Source organism: Dermacentor silvarum, chromosome 8, assembly GCF_013339745.2.
Source record: "Dermacentor silvarum isolate Dsil-2018 chromosome 8, BIME_Dsil_1.4, whole genome shotgun sequence".
NCBI lineage: Eukaryota > Metazoa > Arthropoda > Arachnida > Ixodida > Ixodidae > Dermacentor > Dermacentor silvarum.
The window spans coordinates 20,875,211-20,896,388 of record NC_051161.1 but is presented as its reverse complement, the minus strand read 5'-3'; the positions used below and the strand labels follow the sequence as shown (position 1 = coordinate 20,896,388).

Here is a 21,178-nt window from a genome sequence, read left to right as displayed (position 1 = left end):
AAAAAAAAAAAAAAAAACCAAAAGAAGCACGTCCCGCTCACAGCGTTTACGCGCGGTGCTCACTGGGGCAGATACGGGTCGTTTTGCATACGCCGTTTCACGCGACGCAGCCATCGAAGAAATTTCTAGCTCGCGAGCCCCACCCTATACGCCCCGCATGCCGACGCTTCTTTCTCGAGAGCTCAGGGCCGCTCGCGTGGCGATCAAGAGCATCGATTTTCGCTCCCCGCCTTAACTCTATCTTTTGCTGCCCTTTTCTAAAGTTTTGTTTTACATTTTTTTTTTTTTTGTCTCCCCTCGTCTTGGCATTTTCGGGCCTTGGGAGTAATGGCCTCCGCAAGAGACGCCCATCGCGTGGTTGCGATTTGCCCGGCACGGCTAACGGCTAAGTTAGCGGGCGATCAGAAACCGTGCAATACAACAGACACTTGGACTATTCGGTGCGACTTGTCGAACACCACATAGCACAAATAGTACAGTGCAATACAGTGTGCAGAATACAGTGCAATAGCGTGAAGACGGCCAATCGCAAGAATACAAGAGACGAAGGGCACGTCTCTGTCTGTTTTACTCGCCCTGCTTGCGGTATTTGAGCTCTGCTGCTGCACGTAATAGATCTGCACAGGATGATCCACTATCAAGGAGAACACATTAATCGGTATTACGAGACAATTAATGCATATAGAAGCCAACGTGTGAAGTGAGACCTTCCACATGATAGTACTTGTTGTCTGCCTCGTTGTGCTTTCTTGCTTCAAAAAAAAAAAGAAAAAAGAAGCAATGAGAATTAAATTACCATAATTACTGCAAATGAGGCGTTCTCTTCCACGTCGATCCCAAATGTACGTCTAGAAAACAGGAGACGTGTTCTTGTATCCGAACGGCGCATACAGTACCGGTGCACATTCCAGGAAAGGCGACTGATAGTAAAAAGACACGAAGCGGCAGATTTAATGCCTCAATAGAAAATAAGGGGCGATGGTGCATGCGATGACGACAATGGAGGAGAAAGGCGCGTTGCGGGTGAAGAACATTAAACCGACTGACGGTCGATTTTGGGGCGATGTGGGAGGGAGGCGGAGCACAGAATGGTGAAGAGGGGAGGTCGTAGCCGTATGTATAGAAAACAAAACATTTTGACGACCACAACCACAGAATGCTGATCAAAGAGAACGACCTCCTGCTCGCCCTACGCACTCCAAGTATCTTTAGAAACCATCAAGACGAAGTCGCATTACTTGCTTTTTTTTTTTTTTTTTTTTTTTTCGAGGACGATGCCCTTCCCGGTGTCTATTGGTCCTCCAGTGTGTCGCGCTGCGCGCGGGAGGGAGACTGAGCTTTTGTCCGGGGTCACGTTCGATTCGGAACGCAGTCAAAATCTCGGCGCTGCGGATAAATGCGTCGTTATGTGCGCCGCCGCCGCTTTCTCGCCTTTCGTGTATATTCGTTGCGGATCGCACGCTGGAAACGACTTCTTTTGTGCTCAGAAAAACAGACTTCGCTGGCCTAGAAAGGTATACGCCTTTGCCCCGAACGTCCTAAACAAGCAGGTCTCTGGAAATGATCCGTTATGCCGTAAACACGTGCCAGGTTTAAATACACGGGGCCACCAATAAGCCTAAGTGTTGCTTGAAAACAAATCCGTTGCTCTAAAGTGATAGCTCACGAGTGTCACGTCTGTGAAGCGTAGGTCGACGAGTTGTGATTTGAATAATACTGGAAGTGTTGGTTACCATGCATAGTTGAACGACGTAAGAAATAGACGAAGCGAAAACACTCGTTTCCTAACGTCCGCAAAAAGGATGGTAAAATAAGTGCACAGTGCACCTTTTGACTTCAAACCGAAAGCCTATTCCTCGAGCGATATGAGCTGTCTTAAGGATTGGAAGACGTCCAACAAACGTCTGTGGTCTGGTGCAGACCTGTTGCTATTGCGCTTACAGCGGCAGTCATCGTAGACAGCAGTTTGCGATTTAGTGACAGATGCACAGCCCTCTTTGAGCACAGCACCGAAGTTGTGCGACTTCTAACGCTGACACAAACGATGAAGTATGCAACATTGGGCAGCCAATAAAGCCATTGCCATGCCATGCGAATAGCCTTTTCAGTTTATGTCATACTGCAGTAACTGCCGTGATTTTCTTGTCTTTTGCAGGTGCAGTGCGTCGTATTCTATCCCTTTCCCACATTACGCTCATGCGTTGCTCATCTCCATTTTGTTTTATACGAACGAATGTGCATGTATGCATGGGCAGTGGTGGTCACAATATGTTGCACGAATCTGGAGGTTCGGTTTGTCTGCCTTATTTGTGTGTGTCGGCCAGTGTGTCTGTGCGTACACGCGTGTATATCTGTCTTTCTCAGTGTGTCTGTGTACGACTATGCTAGCATACGTGCGGGTGCGTGTGGTTGCAGGTGTGATTTGTGTTTGAAAACTGTCAAATAATACCTCGTGGTATGCGCATGAAATTATTCTTACAGCAATCCCCGGCACTTTCTAGCTCCTCTGTCAGCCATCGACATTCCTTTTGAAAACTAAGCGTGTAGAATGTGGCAATGTGTGAAAGAAAGCAAGTGCTACTCCTTCGGATGTGGTGACATTACGCATAACACTATATGTATATACGTACTATTTGTACGTGGGCGTGCTTTCTCTCACATCTCATCAGCCACGTGAGCATCGTCGAAGCTCCAGAAGGGTTCACGCTTGAATCAGAACACCGAATACCGGTCAAAGTTCATGCACGTGCACTATAGACACCACGAACTTTTCCACAAAACTTTTAGCACAAAACCAACAACAATAAAACAGCGCAACACAAATGAGCACGGGTACGCTGGGGCCCTTGTTATCTTGCCTCGGCGTGCCCGACAAAAGTTCCCGATCTGTTCAGAATGCGATGCCGAAACGGAAACGGGGGAGGGACAAAGGAAACGAGACAGTCAGAGAATTCTAAAACGCCCCACAAAATGCACGATCTGCTCCTTGACAGTCGCGAAGCGCGCTCGCCTTCGAGTTGCTTCCTGTTTGAGCCGGTGAACCCCCGAACGTGTCCCGATTATTCAGGCAGGCAGGAAGCGTCCAATCAGCGGCGTGCGCCGGCGTCAAGGGAGTGCCGTACGTCGCGCCCCTCAGCGCTAGCGGCAGCGGGTCAATCAGAGAGAACCCGTCGTTCGTCTAGCGTGTTGCGAGGGCAGAGACCCCTGCCGTGGCCAGATTTGAAAGAAACTGCACGCCCCCTTGGCAGTCACTCACTACTGCGTCGAGTTCCCTCTTTGTCGCGTGTCCAAATCTTTCTCTCTGGGTTCGACCGCTGACAGCTGGCGCTGTGGAGGCCCTTTTCAGAAGGATTCGGTGACGTTCGAAAGGGAACAGTTGTTTGCCTGCGTGGCTCTGTCGTAAAATCTTTATTTTGCACACCCTCTTTGCAAGAGTTTGGTCTCGGTCGAAGTCTTGACTTAGTTGAACACCTAGTTCAGCTACAAGAAAAAGCTCGAGGAATAAAATCACGGACGTCCAAGTCCCCGGGGTGTCTCTGTCTGTCAGAGGCGGGCGCTGTGGAGGACTGTTACGACTGTACAGCTGGCAAAATAAAACTAATCAAAACGCCGTTCCGAGTATAAAAATTTCCCTTGGGCATCATTCTGAACACGAGGCTCCAGACGCATGTGCTAGCCAAGTCAACGTTGCTGGACAACCTTACCGCCAACGGTCCACACTGTGGCTTCAATATAAAACTCGTCGAATGGATCAGTTAAATTTGCATTCCACGAGCTACAAGTACACTTTTCCTTCTCCCCAATGTACTTGATGTCGATAACGTGCTCAGAAAACAGCATATTTTCGAGCTAATCAGTCACATCTACAGTCGGCTCTACATTCGACCTCGCTTAATTCGACTTTTCATCTGATTCGAACGCACTAAAAAGTTTCGACGAAAAAGCATATATGAAAAAAAAAATCGTTTAGTTCGAATGCGAACACATGCCGCTTCGGTTAATTCGACCTATACGCCGGCGCCCCCTCATCCGCGCACCGACTACTAAGGCTTGAGAAACAGGAAATTCAGCAGACAGCGCTGCTGTTTCCCTAGATGTGAAGCTGCTTCACTTTACTTTTACTTCATTTTTTTTTCTATGCCTTTATTTTAAGAACTTTCGGAACTTTACCTTTCCGTTCAACGATGAGGCGGCGTTTAAACATGCCGGCCCTCATTGCCACATGCCGGTTGAGTCGCGCTTTAAGAACCCTAATCAGGAAGACACTGCAGACAGCCTCGGGCTGAATTCGTTCACAATGCCGCCGTTTGTTAATTCGACCTTTCGGATAATTCGACCAAATCTTGCGGTCCCGCTAGGGTCGCATTAACGGGAGTCGACTTTATTAAGGTACTCCTCATCCTTTGTATGACATTCGCAGCGCAGAGGAGCTTAATCGAGTTGAGCGGGTTACACTCCTCGTATATCAAATAGGCCACGTTTACCATGTGTGGATGCTTGGGGTAACACAAAAAAAGTGATGCGAGCGCGAAAAACTGCCGGCGACACCACAATTCAGCAGCATCAGCAGCAACAACGATAACAACAACATAAAGAACAAGGAACAGCTCTTGTGTTACGTTCGTAAATGAATGAAAATAATCCGTAAACACTGCCGTGCTTTCTGGCGCAAAAAAAAAAGAAAATAAAGGCTTAAATAAGTGAAACTACTGCGAAATACGTGACGTCATACTGACACCATGTATTGCCACTGGTCGCCTGCCATACTTAGATAGGCTTGGCATTTATTATGATTACTACTTTTGAACTTTGTTTGCTAATGAGCCATATTGCTCGCGCAGTGCCCGCCCGCTTCGAACAGAAGTTTAGCGTGGAGAGTGTGCGGCGTGGCGACACGGCCATCTTGCGCTGCGAGGCGCTCGGCGACAGCCCCATGGGTGTCACCTGGCATCGGAACGAGGACCCGCTTCCGCTGGACTCGCCAAGGTAAGCACGCGCTCACACGTTCAAGCGCATAGCGCATATATCGGCTGTATACATACTCATACTACGCGTACGCTAACATTCGACGATGTAGGACACTGCAGAAACGCCACTAGTTTGTCTGCAGCCACGTCGCATGTTGGAAACGAGTAGTTATTTTCAGGGGTGGCGTAAACTTTCTGGCATTAGGAAGTTCATTGCAGGCAACGAGGACTTTGTGCTTTCCTGGTTGTTGCTTTCTCTTTCTTTCTTTCTTTCTTTCTTTCTTTCTTTCTTTCTTTCTTTCTTTCTTTCTTTCTTTCTTTCTTTCTTTCTTTCTTTCTTTGAATAACAGGTAGATTAGAGCAAAGAAAGGCTTCTATAGGTATTGTTGGGGCATCGCTCTCCCCCTCTCCATCTTTCTGTTCTTGCAGGAAATGCGTAACAGGGTGAAATTACCCCTTTCCTTCAACTTAGCGAGATTGTCTATATTTTTGTCGCTTTCCGCGATAAGTAATATATATATTTATGTATACATATATACGTTTGTAGGAGTTATATACTGGTTTCTTGGCGAGCCGGAATGGCTATGTCGAGTGAACCGATGGGCAACGAACTTGGGTTTCGTTTAAGAGGGCCAAAGACGGGCTATATAGAGACCGTCTTGCGGCGGGGACCTCGTGCAGGACGCGTGATCACTTCCGTGCTCGTTTTGTGCCAGGCTGCAGGTTTTCGAGAGCGTGACCGACCGCGGCACGGCCTCCGAGCTGCACGTGCAGGGTGCCGAGCGGTCGGACAACGGCCTCTTCAGCTGCCTCGCCAAGAACGGCTTCGGGACGGACAGGCGAAGCATCAAGCTGGTCGTCCTCGGTGAGTCCCAGCTCACTTACTTATTGTGATTGATTGATTGATTGATTGATTGATTGATTGATTGATTGATGATTGATTGATTGATTGATTGATTGATGTCAGTATTCACTGGGCCCATTACATCTACATCGTTGTCATTGTGCACGGGTCCTATACAGGAACCACAAACAGAACTAAATGTTGGGCAAGTTGCTTGCAAGCAAGAAGGAATGATTTCAAAAAGGAATCACAAAAGCAGCTGCAGCACGTACTCTGCGCAAATCCCGCTTGGTAATGTTTGTTTCATACTTATACGGGTCCAATAAGTCTCAATGTTTGAGCAAAACTATGCCGAAGATAAGCAGCGCTTTAATTGAGAAGAAGGCCGTCTTGGGGTGCCTGAAGTACAGATGGGTTCCCTTCTCTTTAGGTGTGTGCGGCAGGAGATGTTTACCCTCCCACAACACTAGTTTAACCAGCGCTGTTACTGTTTTGGAACGTTAAACATCACTGATAAATAAACCATAAGATCGCTCCTCGTATTTTTAAACTTGGAGGACAACAACGAGGCATAAGAACTGACGGCAGCGCAACGAACGATGCAACGGGAAATGGTGGGCGTAAAGTTAATAGATAGCTGCTTAGCAAGTAACGGGCGGTATGTATTAGAGACCAAACGGGCGTAGCCGAATTTCTATTTGAGATTGAGTGGAGTTTGAGAGGTCCTGCAATGCTAAGGCAGATAGATAACCGGTGGGCTATTAGAGTGACCGCATAGGTGCGAATGGTATAGGGAGACACAGCCGAATACGGCATAGTATTAGATGGTGTGATGGGAGTCATAAACATACAGGAAGAATACAGGCATAAGGTGGGGTCGGTTGGCGCAAGACAGAGCTGTAGATTATTGGGAAGGGTCTTCGTCGTGCAGTGCATATGAGATTGGATGGCGATGATGATTATTATGATGATAATTACTAAAATTTCACGCACATCTTTTTTTTTTCTTTCCTCAGAGGTACCGTCAGCACCGTTCGATGTCAAAGTTGAGCAGTCTTGGAGTCGTTCCGCCAGCGTCCGATGGAATGCCCCGTACAGCGGCAACAGTCCCGTTTCCAAGTACATCGTGCAGTACTGGAAGGACCACGGTGAGGAACTTTTCTTGTCTCGTCCGAAAGCAAAATCTATATCCGATAATGTTCGGCCAAAACAACCACATTGCGTGTCTCTCTCTCTCTCTCTCTTTCTCCGTACATCGAAACTGTGTAGGCGCTGCGCACAGGTTAGAAGAGGCCATCGTCGTGGCGCCACAAACGTCGACTCTCCTGCGAGACCTGCAGCCAGGCACGTCGTACATCGTCCGACTGCTGGCCGAGAACACCGTAGGGAGGGGATCCCCGTCGGAGAGCCAAAAGTTCCAGACGAAAGAAGAAGGTGCGTCACTTCATTTTTTTCCCCTTCTTTTGAGCAAGTGGTCAAATAAATGCGCGCGGACCTGCGTCATGCTGAAATTGGCTTACGAAACTAGCTGCCTATGAGCGAACGGGCTTGGGCCACTATAGTGTAGGCACCCATTTCTTCTCATTCACCGCTCACGACGTAACCGATACCGACGATAGCGTAAGTGGAGCGCCGCTCAGACCACTGACGGAACGTTATCCCGGACATGTTTTTCAGGCTAGCTTGTGCGTCTCCCGGAACCTCTCGATAGACTTTTTTGAGTAGCCTACGGCTACAGCGGAGGGTGAGCAGCCACTGCGGACGTGACTGCAGGGCAACATTGGACAGTTAAAATGCGCCACTTAGTTTTCCGTCTCAGTGGTAGAGGGACGTCGACGCATCGGGGCTCTCTCCCATGCGTCGTAGGAATTAAAGCTCATTCGTGCTTAACGTTAATATGCACCCCGTGAAACCATTGATTAATCAGCTGCTAGCTAGCTCTCGTGGTGCCGGCGCACTGGTGGGATACTCGATAGCGATTACTTGCAACTCATCAGAGGCGTAGCCATGGTGTGGTACGTGTTTCGGTGTCAGGACACTCACTGAGCGACAACGGGGAGAGAACAAGCGGCGGTCACAAACTGCTAGAAGGTCCAGCGTGGGCTTCAGATGGTTCAGGTGTATGGTGCCCAGACACAGGTGATCGAGGGAAAGTGTAAGGACCATCCCGGACCGATCGAAGCCTCCGGAGAGAGACTTCTCCCAACAGAAGACAAAGTGGTCACTAGAAGATGGGGACTTGAAGCGGTCAACAGTGGCCGCGCAAGGGAAGCCTCAGCCTGGAGCCGACGTTTTCACAGGGGGACTTGTATTCATCAGGGCGACCCTGATGAAAACAAGTCCTCTTTTTCGAAACGTTATATCGAGGCTACGCCTTTCGTTGTTCGCAAACGGTTTAATATTTTTCACCATTGTGAGTTGACGGTAAAGGGAAAGGGAGCAGACACACGGAACCGACCTGTAAGCAGGCGTTTGACAGTACCTGAGGTATTCTTTTTGATTCTAGGCATACTTTCCCCTCTCTTATTTTCACGCCAGTATACGAACAAAGTTAGGGAGGGTGCTTAGATTCAAACCAAATAAAATAAATAAAGGAAGAGATATCGTACGTAGACAGGCTCAATATAATAACCCTGAATAATGCCTAGTGCAACAGTAATATTCTTCGTCGAGGAAATTGCTGCATACTGCGACCATATTCATTTACAGTCATAGTTGTCGATGGCCTCGTTGGCTCGTACTTGGTTATGATGTAAAATACGCGAAGCAATGTCAAGGAACGGCAGGACATGAAAGACGCCTTTTCCTGTCCTATAGTTCATTCACATCGTTTCGCTTCTTTTACTCCGCGATTATCCTTTGTAGTTACTCAATGGTAGTTCCAGTTCAAATGTAAAAAAAAAAAAAGCATTCGTGAACAGTGGTCTTAATTATTTCCTTCTCCTGCAGAACCAAGCGGCGCTCCTACTGACGTCATGGCCGAGTCTAGAGGACCAACTCTTCTTCGCATCAAATGGAAGGTATGTGCGGGCCAACATCTGTGGCACAAAAGTACCGCGGTAGTATAGCTCATTGGTGCTTACCGTTAATATGCACCCCGTCAAATCATTGAGTAATCAAGTGGTAGCTAGCTCTCACGGTGCCGGCACACAGATCAGACTCTCGGTAATGATTACTTGTAACTCATCAGAGTCGTAACCATGGTATGGCACGTGTTTCGGTGTCAGGACAATCACTAAAACTTAGGATTGTCCTTCTGAAAGCGCCATCCTAAGAAAGACAAACAAGGCCTGCTTTCACATATCGGGTCGCACGCCATAGACGCCGTAGAGCTGTTCGCAAGAACCGACGCCGCCAAATCTTGGCAGCGAGAGGGAGAAGAGATAATTTATTAGAAAGCCAGAGAGGTCAACGAACATAATATTCGCGATAGCGGCCGGCAAATGACAAAGTTTTGTCGAGCGAACAGCTTTGTGAATCCGACCCAAAGTGCTTGGCGGGATTGAAACGCCCCGAAATTAGGAGCCTGGCTAAAGAAACCCCCCGAATTGACGCCCTGGCGACGCTGGTGGTGTCTTTTCGACTTGTAGCGGGTACGCTTTGCTGCTACCGTTGATGAGTGAAACGTATGGGTCAACATTGCGAGTTTAGAACCATGCTTTGGCCAACCAAAATCACGTTCATATCAAAATAGAAAGGACAGAAAAAGAAAAAAAGAATGGTGAGCACATGCAGAACAGCAAAAAAGGGCAACAAAGAAAGCGTGGAAGATGTTACTAACGTCTTCTAACCTCTTCATTCGCACTGGCCAGGCCCCACCCAAGGAGCAGTGGAACGGTCACCTGCTTGGCTACTACATCGGCTACCGCAGCCGCGCCTCGGAGGAGCCGTATAGTTACCAGTCGACGCTGGTCACTGATCAGCCCGAAGAAGAGCACATCCTGTCTGGTCTCAAAAGGGCCACTGAGTATAGCATCGTGGTCAAGGCGTACAACGCGGCCGGCTCCGGCCCAGACTCGCAGGAGGTCTTCTCCAGGACAGCAGACTCTGGTAAGCTGGTTAGAAAAGAGAAGCTGGCTTTAGTGACAACTGGACACAGACCGGCCAAAGCCTGGCCATATGCTTGGAAAGCAAGATTGTTCATATGATGGGTGAAACATGAGGTGACACATTAAACGGGCACAAACACTTCCACACACATGAAAACGCTTACTAACGTGAAGTGTTGAAAGAAAGCTAAAGCCATCGTCGCGTGCGGTCTACAGGCAGTGCTTCCTCGCCAGTAACTGTTGACGTACGAGTACAAGTTTAAAGTTCACATTGCTGAGTACAACGAAGCAAATCTTCTGAATGACACTCCTCGTACGATTCGATGAAGCAATGCGCTATTTTTTGCATTGCAGAGCCACCACTGCCGCCACGTCTATGGCTCGAGTCTCACGACCGTTTCTTCATCGTCGTTCACTGGCAACAGCCTCCAGGACCACCTGTCACTCGTAAGTGCACGGCCTAGCCACACGGCAACGTCTTGCTTCCAAAACAGGACCCCCTTTTTATGTCAATTGAAATGTTCCGTGTCTTGACTGTCGCACTGTCATTTTAGTGAAGTGTCTTCATATGAACTCATACCAGTACAGACCTTTTCACAAGAAGCTCAACCGCCAGCGCCATGTTTGCCACTGGAGTGTGGGGACATGGGCTAGTAAAACGGATAAGAGTTGAGGTACGAGGGCAGACACACGCATTGCTACAAGACGGAACCAATACTTCGTATTCATTTGCCTTCGTGCCTTACGTCCCAATAGTGACATTACCTCGCCTTCGTTTAACTTACTCGCTTACAAGTCAGTGATTCAGCTCTTCGTGCGTAGCCGTACCTAGCGCTCTAAGAGTGCGAATATTTAGCGTAATTGTAAAATACGAAGACGTACAAGTGTCATCGGCTGAATGGATGTCCTGTCTGGCTGCTACCGCGCAGACTACATCATGTCGTACCGGGAAGAGAACGGCCCATGGCGCGAGCTGACCGTGCCGCAGGCGGATAACTCCAAGTACACGTTGTCCGGCCTGCGAGAGGCCACCCGCTACCAGATCTACCTGCAGGCTGCTGGAGAGGGATCCACAAGCGCCCCCAGCGAGACCATCACCGTGCTCACTGAAGGCGGAGGTAAGCCGCGCATACTTTCTGCCGGCCGAACGCCCGACTACGTTCATCTTCGATATCCGTAGGTTGTCCTCAGTACACGTGCCTTGAAAATGAATTGTAAGCTTAGCGTGGGAGTGAATAAAGCTGCCATGGAAGCAGGTGCTTAGTGATATCTACAAATAACATCGAAATAGATCAAACTCATGGGAGTGTTCACATGACTACGAAATACGTAACAATTTGAGCCGTAGCGTTCAGGTTTTATTGTGTTCAAATCGGAGATACTATACAGGCAAAAAAAAAAAAAAAGAAAAAGAACTATCGAAATATTCAGGCTATAGCTCGCAGCACGTTCGAAAACATTCACACAGCAGAGATCATCGGAGAGTTCGGGAGTGTGATTTTATCGCCCAGCAGAAAGACCATTTCAACAAGGACATAGCGGAAGCTTTTTTTTTTTCATGAACTGAGTGATGGGTGTCACATTGCAGCACTATCGGATGCATCCATGCCGGCCCCGCACGGGAGCCAGAGCCGCGAACTTCCGGTCTACTTCCGGCTGTCGGTAGTGGCGCCGGCAGCCGCGTCGCTCACCATCATCGTTCTCGTCATCGCCGGGGCCTGCCTCTTCGTGAGCCACGAGAGGCGGAAGTACAAGAACATCATCGGTGAGTGCGCTTCACTGTGAAGACGACGAGCCACCGCGGGTTTCGACACTTTGCTTATGCAATATTCTGATTGACCGTAATGTCGTTTCTTAGATGTAAAGGTTGTTGGGCAGAAAGAGTGTCATATGTCCTCATCTTGACGCAACCAGTTCAGAAACATCCCGTCGCGTTTCGCGCCTCGCAACTCGGCGCTCCTTAGAGCGCCTGCTCTAAGGAGACACATGACACATGCCTCAGCATGTGTCATGTGCGTCATAGTATCTCGTGCTTTGACCGGTGTTCCGTACGCTAAAGCCAGAGAGTGCTCGTGGCATAATCTCCGACCAAATGAGTATGACGAGATTTTATGAATCTACTGCCCTAGGCGGCAGCAGATTCATGAAAGGAAACTTCGGTACCCACTTAATGGTAGCACGTAGATACAAAGAAAACCAACACATGTTGCTTGGTGCCTGCTCTTGCTGTTGCTGACATTCCTGAAGCATACTTTAGCATCCCTTTCTCAGGTTGTCTGTGAGTATTCATTCTGAAGCTTTGAAAAAGATATCGGAGCTTCATGGTTACGGCCTATTCCGCCTCTCTCGTCCCGGCAAAATGCAGTGCCCCCGTTGAAGCCAGTCAAGTCCGGCACGTACATGAGTGGAGCCGCAAGCCTCGGGCGTCCACAGAGCCAGCGCTACGTGGACGTGGACCAGCGACTGGGCGCTCCGCGGACACCCCGGCACGCCGACGGCGAGCGAAGCGTCGGGCCGCCCGGATCGTGCCGCCCGCTTCTGGGCTCGGCCATCCCGCAGTACCCGGCGCCGTACGCGACGCTGCCGATCCGCTGCCCGGCGGCCGACGGCCCGTCGCCCTCGCGGCTCACGCGTCACGCCAAGGGAACGTCCCTGTCCCAGGTACGTGTCCCGCAGGAGCCTTGGGACGCGCCGCGCTCAGGCGTCTGGTGCGACATCTGGGCGTCAATGACGCTCACGGCCGGCGGCAGTGTGCGCTTAAGTAAGGCCCTCGACGTCGTCTCTGCCTGCTTCTGCCTGCTGCCTCCTATACTCGCTTACTCTGCTCTGTGCTGGCGCCACGGCGGCAAGCAGCGAACCTTTTAACTCCCGAAAAGGAGTAAGGCTGTCCGCTAACCACGCAGTTGTTGATTAGCATGCGAAAGTATGGGAGGCTTGGCTACTAAGCCGGCAATCCTAAAGTCTCAGATAAGAGAGCGAAACCCTAAAATAAAAGAGAGAAAACTTGAGGGAAAAATATTGAAACAAGCAGGCAGAGTTCACGCATAATGTCCCTGCGCTTAATGTCACGCTTAATGCCCTAAGCTCATCAGAACAGTTCACTGGTCGGTGAAACACGCAATCCTTATTAGCCAATAGAGTTTTGATGTCACCGCAGCCGTTAGATGATTTACGATTCTCAAGTCACCATTCGGTGTCATCAGCTCTATTGCCATGTGCGTGACTCGCGTACATGTCTCCGAGGAGTAAGTTTAGTTTGTTGTTCCTACACGACATGTTATTATTTTGTGCGAATTCGTGTGGAGGAGACTCTCTTCCGGTTAGTGTGTTCAAGTGAGCTAACGACCAACAGATCTGCGAAATGAAGGTGCAGGGTGTCAGCCACGGGACAGCATTGCGCCATTTCAGGTGTTAAAAGCATTAGATTGCATAAGCAGCCACAGGCCCACGCCGTCCCCGATTAGCCCAAGCTCGCGTGCAGTTAGGTCGCGCCGTTTTTTGCTGGCCGCCACCCGCTCGTTGTCTCGTCTGGTGCCATCTTTCTCTCTCTCTGTGTGTGTCTCTGTCTTTCTCTTTCTCTCGCTATCTCTTTCTCTCCGTCCATCTTCCGTCTTTTCCCGTTTACCCTTGTTTCTCTCGAGGGACAGAAGAGGATGCGGTTGCACGTACGTTTTTTATTTGTCTTATTTCTTTAAAACTCTGTTTCGGAAGGGCTGTTCTTTGCGTTTCGACCGAAGGATGGCGTCAGTGGCATATTTCTCAATTACAAGCAGTGTCGGTTTGCCGTACAAGCCGCTTGCACTCGCTTAAGGGACCTTCTCCGGTTCCCGAGGTAAAGTCGCAGGCCTTCGACTTTTGCGGTCGTCGATTTCGCTTGTTAAGAACATCCTGCTGGTGGTTTTTATTAACGACTCAAGAAAGCAGCGATAATCTCGGTATGAAATGAATTGAGCGAAAGTACGCCCAAAAATAGTGACCGGGGTTACTCAAGAAGATTCTTAGGTGTTGTCCAAAACGTCGTTAGCTCGCCTAACGACGACGATTCCTTTGGGGGTATCCCTGAATAAACAATGCTCCTTCTCTTCTTTAGTCGTATATATTTTACTGTTGCCATGGCGACCTTACGATGATAGTTTTCCGGAACATCGTGAAACGGAATGACAGCTACCCTGTGTTAAAAGAGATAGACAGAAAGAAAGAAACTGTGTTCGACGTATGCCCAGAAACATCATCCTTCGTCGAACTCAAAGTGTCTTGCACATGCCTTTACCGGCCTTTCTTATTTTTTCTTGGTTTCTGTTCATACCATAGTGCCTGGCCCATCATTATTCATATATACGAACGCAAAGCGCATGCCCTGTATATAGAAGAGCGTTCACGAACCATGTGTCTAGACATACAGACTCCTTAGGACGAGTCACATTATGCGTGGGGTCTGTTTTTTTCTTTCTTTCTCTTTGCTCTCTCTCTCTCTCGTGCTCGCTACCAGGACATTCTGGACAGGGAAGGCCAGGGCAGCAACATCATCGAGGAGGCGGCAGAGATCCACCACTACGACATCGCAGCCTAGAGGCGGTGACCTGTGGCGATCTGAGTGCAATCGAACTGTGCGTGGAGGACTGGAAGCAGAAGCAGCATCAGGGATGGAAGGAACAGGGGGCGACGACGAGAGTGGCAGCGCAGGACAGCGGGAGACAAGGAGTCGAGGGCGACGGAGAGAAAGGAGCGAGCGACTCCGTGGTCGAAGCGCCCGATGGCCTCGAGCTCAACTCATCAGCGTACAAACCGGACGCGGACCCTAGTTCCTCACAGGCCAACAACATGGCCGTCGCTTTCGAACTGAACCTCTGAAACGAAAACACTGGCGACAGACTCTGTTTCATTTTTTTTTCTCCAGTTTTTTTTTTTTTTTTTCGTTGCCCGGTCCCCGTCGCTGGCCATCGTCTCGACGAACTCCTCTATAGTGTGTGTACGTACACGTGTGCAGTGCGCGCGCGTCTCTTAGTAGTGTGCGTGTTGCCCACCCGAGAACCTTTGTTTCGAATTGTGCGTGTGTGTGTGTGTGTGTCCGTACTGAACGTGAATTGCTCATCGTTCGCCGATCGTGCTTGCGTGTAGCGTTCTGTCCGTATAGGAAGTAGCTCTCGTGTTAACGTGTAGAAATGTCATCACTTCTTGACTTCTCGGCACACCCCCTCCCCCCACCCACCCCCACAAAAAAGTATCATTTCGTCCCCTCGCCCATCCCCGTTGCCACCATCAACCCAGCTCCCCACCATCTCTCGAACATGCGATTTAGTTTTCGTGATTATCTTTGTGCAGGTTGTTCGCAGCAAAACGCGAAATCGAAGTATCTACTTTTAGTCATCTAAAGCCGTTGTGATGGTGGCAAGATACTGTTGTGAATATAATAAGCGACGCCGGTCCCTGACCGACGATCCTAAGCAATCTCGGAATCTCCACGAAAAACAAGAAGCTGCGCAATGAAACAAGAAGCACCAACGTTCGACGTTTCGTATTGTGCTCCTGTTTTATTGTTTTCCGATGCCTGTGTAGTTTCATCGTCGATTACTTTCGTGGGCTGTTATTGAGATTTGTTTTTTATTTGTCTTTTTTTTTCCTTTATTTCTTTTCTCCATGCCTGGCGTCTTGCGGAAGGAAAGCTGTTTTGCCTTTGTTACGTTGGTAATTTGAACAAGTACAGTGAAATAAGGCCTCCTATACCTAGAACAGCTGTCGTGTTGCAGTGGCACTGCGCGCTGCCGAAGGAAATCCTTCTTCATTGACCCGTGCCGTTCAGTTTACCAACGTTACAAACGGCGTAAAAAAAAAAAGAAGAAAAATGCAAGAAGAAAAGAACATTCCAAACTCGACAATCGAGACGCCACCAGTCAGAGATCTTTTTTTTTTTCTCTCTTTGTACAGACCCTGTTGCCTTATTGTGCTTCGTTCACAGCCAACTTAAAACCACAAGCTGAACCGCGAAGGTGTCATTGCTGACACCCTGCTACATAGAGCTTTTTTTTTTTTTTTTTCATGTAGTGCGCTGTAATTCTGTGATAATGAGTAGGTATTTATATATAAAAAAAGGAAACATATGTATTGTTCGTTTTGTTGTGGAATAAGTGTAGGTTATTTGTACATTTGTGTAGCGTTCTTGTTTCCGCTGTCCAAAGAAGCAAATCGAGTCATGTAAAGCATTTTTAGACGCACGACTGTCGATAGTGTCCCTCTGGTTTTTCTTTGTTCAGTCGGACGAGTATGCGTGCTAGCATAAACTCTAACCGTCAGTAAAGTTTTGGTCTGTGGCGTCAACGCAGCTGCGTCAGAAGCAGCCCGAGTTCGCGTGCTGTCACGTGGGCGCGTTCCGTATGCTATTGTTTGCCACCTATGGTTCTCAGCGAATACTAAGTTCTGTGTTAAAATATCAACTCTTCTGTATTCTGATTTTATTGCATGGCGTCACCATGTGATGCATGCGCATGGTTCGTATTGAAAGTAGGTGCGAAAATTATTTTCTGCAGATAATTACCAGGAATTTCCACCACCTTTCTCTGTTATATGTGCAACATTTCCCATAAAGCTCACCAACAGGCAGGCCTTTACGTAAAGTATTGTTTCTTAATTATTTTTCTTGTGAAAACGTGCTTTACTTAGATCATAGGCGATGTTCTTGTAAAAGATCGGAAAAGCTCGTAAATACGACTACCATTGTGGGACTCCGCTGCATCGATCAATGACGCTGGAGACAGTGAAGACTGCGGCGTAAACGAAGCAAACACGCTCGCACTGTTAGTTTTCAATTTTGCTTTCGATATCATCCAGAATGACTGTACTTCGAACGGCACTATCAATAGTGCTTGGAAGGGCTGCCGAGAATTTCGCTTATTGCAAGTGTTGATTTTACTCGAGTTAGGCGTACAAGGAAGGGTTTGCTTACATGTGCGGATGTGCTTCAGAGGTGTGTAATGTTCCGCAGCTTCTACGCCATGACGACGTCACCCTTTATAGCTTTTTACCTGCTGTAGAAGAGCGGCTTTTATCTAGGCGATAAGAAAAGGAGAGTTCAAACGCAATCTGCGCGCGGATTTCCTCTCTCCCTCAACTGAATTATGGTGCTCCGAGATAAAACCGGGGTTGCAAGACTTCTCATTTTTATTTTCTTCTTTCAATCTTAGTTATCTTTTCCTTTCTTTTATTTCTTCCTCATATAACGTAGTCTCTTGTACAACCCCGTACCAATGGTGCTGGGAACACGTCGCGACACGTCGTACTGTGAGCGGCTGTTCCACAACCAAACAAGTTTTTGTATGTTAGTTGACTGTTCTGTTCTTTCCTTCGGTTTCCGCGATGTTAGACCTTTATGACGAGCCAACTATTCCACGATAGTTAAAAGAGCCCGAGTGGTATTTGTAGTCGGCGTTCATCGCGCGCAGTCCTTTACCAGGAATCGAACGAGACATCACTATACTGAGTAAGGCATCGCAGTATGTGAAAACTGCAAGTCATTTAGTTCTAAATCCTGGATAGGGATTGGTGCCAGCACGAACGAGTGGCACCATGTCGTCGAGATTTCGGAAAACTTTTTCACACATGAAACGCTGACACTACGAAGCAACCTGCTCTCGTAAGTTTTCGGTGTACGCAGTACAAGTCTACGCCAGATCCTATGCATTGGACGCATTGCCCGATGGCGAACAACTACAATAAAACGAAGAAGGATCGTGAATACAGGGAGACGTGACCTATGTCTTGTTTAAAATGAGGGTTTTCATCCGTGGATGAAAACCACGTGTTAAATACTATATAGTCATGCGCATCCTGGATTTGCGTGCAGCAAGGCGTTTTAACACATTATGTGATGTGGGTGAAGCACGAGCAACACGGCAAGATGCAGGACGCGTTGTCTGTACAATATGTCGGCCATGTAGATGGCGGTACTGGAGCCATCGATGTTTAGTCGCTAATTGCCGACGGAACTGTCTTTACGGCATGTGAATCGATGGGACTCGTGCTAATATCCTAAGCTGAGAGTGCAGAGTGACAAAATCCCTTCTGGATGCCACAGGCTTCTGGGTTCATGTTTCACTTAAAACCGATTGTACGACAAAAGGTTTGCGGTATAAATGAAGTAAATAAGTCGTACAGTCATAGATCGCATGTGACTAGTCTCGCGCATCAGAAGTGTGCGGCTGTTCACGATGGCCTTCAAGGCAAAGGGCATTTCACGTTCTAGTAGTGCGCCGAAAATTTGCGTCGTCAACAAATAAAGACTTGTTCAGCCCGGCGTGGTCGGTGCCCAGTAAGGAAAGGCTGGTATACAAAGTGTACAACAGGAATTATCACATCACTGTTCACGGCTAGCGGTCGCCCGCTCGCGATTGTTGCTTTGTGAGCAGTGAAAGTATTATATACCTGCATCTGAATGCATAAACCTTGCTATCTTACTGTACGCATCGCCGCATAGTATGTACGCATCACATGTGTGTGTGTATGTAGTGTGTGTGACCGGTGTGCAGGCGGGGGAATGTCGTTGTAATGGGGTAGGGACCGTCATGTGACACACGACTCCCAGGAAAACGTGTGTGAATTCTTAAAATTCCGCGCCATTCAAGTGATTCTCACTTTCGTTGGTCAGAACTGCGGAAATTTGATATTTAATGTTCCAAAATTGGTTGGCGTCTTAACTGCAAAGTTGTTGCAAGTGTCCGCATAACGGTGTGGACCTGTTCTTTTGGGAGCTACGCACGTGTCACGTGACTTGCCCTGCCCCTCTTCCCAGCGGCCTTGTCCAGGGCGCCATCTTGATCTGAATTATGAATATAGGCCGCTTACCATTCTAGTCTGACCGTACACCGTCTACGAGTAACACAATGTCTATACCCGCAAATGAACTTTCTCGCTGTCTGTAGAGTGTAGAGGCGACGAAGCGTTGGGCGTTGAAGATGTTTGAAGATGTGTTGAAGGAAACGGTCGTTGCAAAGCCAGCTGCTGAACGCAGTTCGGCGCTGTCAGAGAAGAAATGCACCTCAATTCTCCACACGACGACCCAGCAGCAACAAGATACCGTACCTGAACGCTTTTAGATCATATCAGATTTAGACTGACAGATGCTCACTGACGAAGGTTATGATCGCGGAGACAGAATGCGACGTAAACTTTTGATACTGAGAAGCGAGTTCCTTGTGAAAGGGAATTTGTGTTGGCGCACAAGATGTGCGCCAGCAGGCAATTGTAAATCACAGGAAATAAAGAATCAAGGCTGCAAACGCACAAGGGTTCCGCTAACGCCCATCTGTTGTCGCTGCTCCAAAAATTAAATACCGAAGTTATGACGCACGTTGCACTGACGCATTGATGTTGGCATGGCGTTAAACTTTGCTGAGGCGAGATGGACACCGAGTGTGAAGGAATTCACCAGTCACCCAGGAGCTGGCTTCTCTAATCAAAACCTTTTAGTACGGATAATGTTATTGCATGCGACTTAAAAAAAAAATATTCTTACGGACTGAGAGGGTCGATGACTGAGCAAACAGAATGACGCACTCTGAAACAGACTACTTTGTGTCTGTTTCGTAGAATGTTATATGCTTGCAAATAAAACGCGGTGTTTGTGTGTGCGCGCCAGAACTCGCCATCTTGACCCAACCACCAGAAATAATTTTCCATGTGTAACCCAGAAAGCAGCCACGTCCGACTCCTAAACAAACTTGTGGTCAAGCGTTAGAGCGGAATTTTCTTTTATTACTCCACTAAGCACTAAAACGCCGTTTCAGTATCGCTTCTGACTCGCATAAAAAACGGCACCGAGTCGAGAGACTACAGAATGCGAAATTATATGCGCTGCTATAGTTCGACCATGGTGAACTCGTGACCGTGGTTAGTGTAAAGAGCAAGACAATTTTATTTCTAACCAGAAACGAGCAGTAGGACTTCATCTTTGGCCTCTGTTAATCGTGGCAGCATACACCGGGACGGTGCGTCCTTCACAACAAGTATTACATAATTTTTTTTTTTTTCACAGTGACCGCTGCACAGTGACCGCTGCACAATCAGCGGTCACTGTGCACGATAACGATAACACAACGCCTCGTGAAGAAAACAAAACTTGTCGTCATCATGATGCCATCAATCCTCATATAAATGGCGCCTCTTCAAGAGCGCTTCCTCGTTATTAGCCACAGCGTTTCGCGAATGCCCTGCCCAGCGGAACGAGTCAGCGTACTGTCCGTGCCTCGTACCGCGTACATATAAAATTGGAGTGCCAAACAAGTTACTCCGCGTTAATCAGACCACATGTTTCGAATATACAGGGACCCTAAAGCAGGAAGTATACGTAGGTCATAAGCATTACCCTAAAGAACTCGCGCACTTGTTTGGCAAAGTGAGAGTCATGCCCGCGTCGTATTTCACTGTATCGTTTGGTATCCTCACATGCGACGAGCCTGTCTCTTTATAGCTGTCGTCGCCTACGGTAAAACACCCCACGTAAGTTCCGGCGCTGTGTACGGACCCCAGTATGAATATAAACGAAGGTCGTTTGACACAGCTGTCGTGGTATAAAGGTGTGTTCAGAAAAGTGTGCGTCATTAACGTACAGAAACAGAAGCACAAAAATGGAGAAAAGAAAAACTCCTATTGAAAATGAAATAAGCATCACCGTGTTCACACCATAGCTCTGTATATCACGTCTCCAAAAAGTATAATTGCTGTATTCATGGTGGTCCTGCAGTTCCGATGTGTTGCGTCGGAACATGCATACTTTTATTTTCTTCTTCTTCTCTCCTCGCAGTTTGCGCATCAATAGCAGTGTGTATACTCTTTGTCGGACGTGTTATAGCCACCACACAATAACAGGCGTGAGATTATGCCTTTGTAATCTAGGCTTTCTGTAAATATATACACCTCGATAGCGCGTTTACACTGCTCGCACCCACACCGTGCGACCAAGTGAAGCGTTTGGTCTTGTGCGTGATACCCATGGTCTCGCAGTCTCTCTCTGATAGCGTCGTTCTCGGTATTAACAACAACAAATTCACCAGCGAAGTGTCGATGTACAAAATGCTGTTTTATAAAATTTACATTAAAGGTTTCGCAAGCCTGCAGTGTTTGATCGAGCTTGTCATTGCATCTCGCACGTGACCTCGACGGACCCAGCCTTGATAGGACGTGCCGGTGTCCTGGGCATTGGCATTTGCACGTTCTAATGGCTTGAACACGTTACGCCCAGCGTATATATATATATATATATATATATATATATATATATATATATATATATATATATATATATATATAATTATTTTTTTTTTTTGGGG

The 21,178-nt window shown here is 48.0% G+C and overlaps 1 protein-coding gene across 2 annotated transcripts in view; it reads left to right on the top strand.

Moving 5' to 3' along the window:
* Positions 1-20,965, top strand: part of LOC119460763 (Down syndrome cell adhesion molecule-like protein 1) — a 107,377-nt gene extending 86,412 nt beyond the window's left edge. Inside the window, exons 5-15 of one of the 2 annotated variants that reach the window (XM_049671796.1) lie at positions 4,842-4,986; positions 5,684-5,832; positions 6,828-6,959; positions 7,081-7,245; positions 8,761-8,831; positions 9,624-9,861; positions 10,215-10,307; positions 10,790-10,978; positions 11,449-11,625; positions 12,226-12,621; positions 14,350-20,965. In XM_049671796.1, the coding sequence (XP_049527753.1) occupies positions 4,842-4,986; positions 5,684-5,832; positions 6,828-6,959; positions 7,081-7,245; positions 8,761-8,831; positions 9,624-9,861; positions 10,215-10,307; positions 10,790-10,978; positions 11,449-11,625; positions 12,226-12,621; positions 14,350-14,711 (2,117 nt within the window). In that variant the 3' untranslated portion in view covers positions 14,712-20,965. The remainder of the gene's footprint in view (positions 1-4,841; positions 4,987-5,683; positions 5,833-6,827; positions 6,960-7,080; positions 7,246-8,760; positions 8,832-9,623; positions 9,862-10,214; positions 10,308-10,789; positions 10,979-11,448; positions 11,626-12,225; positions 12,622-14,349) is intronic. The other variant, XM_037721847.2, reaches the window with a different exon arrangement.
* The last annotated feature ends 213 nt before the right edge of the window (positions 20,966-21,178 follow it).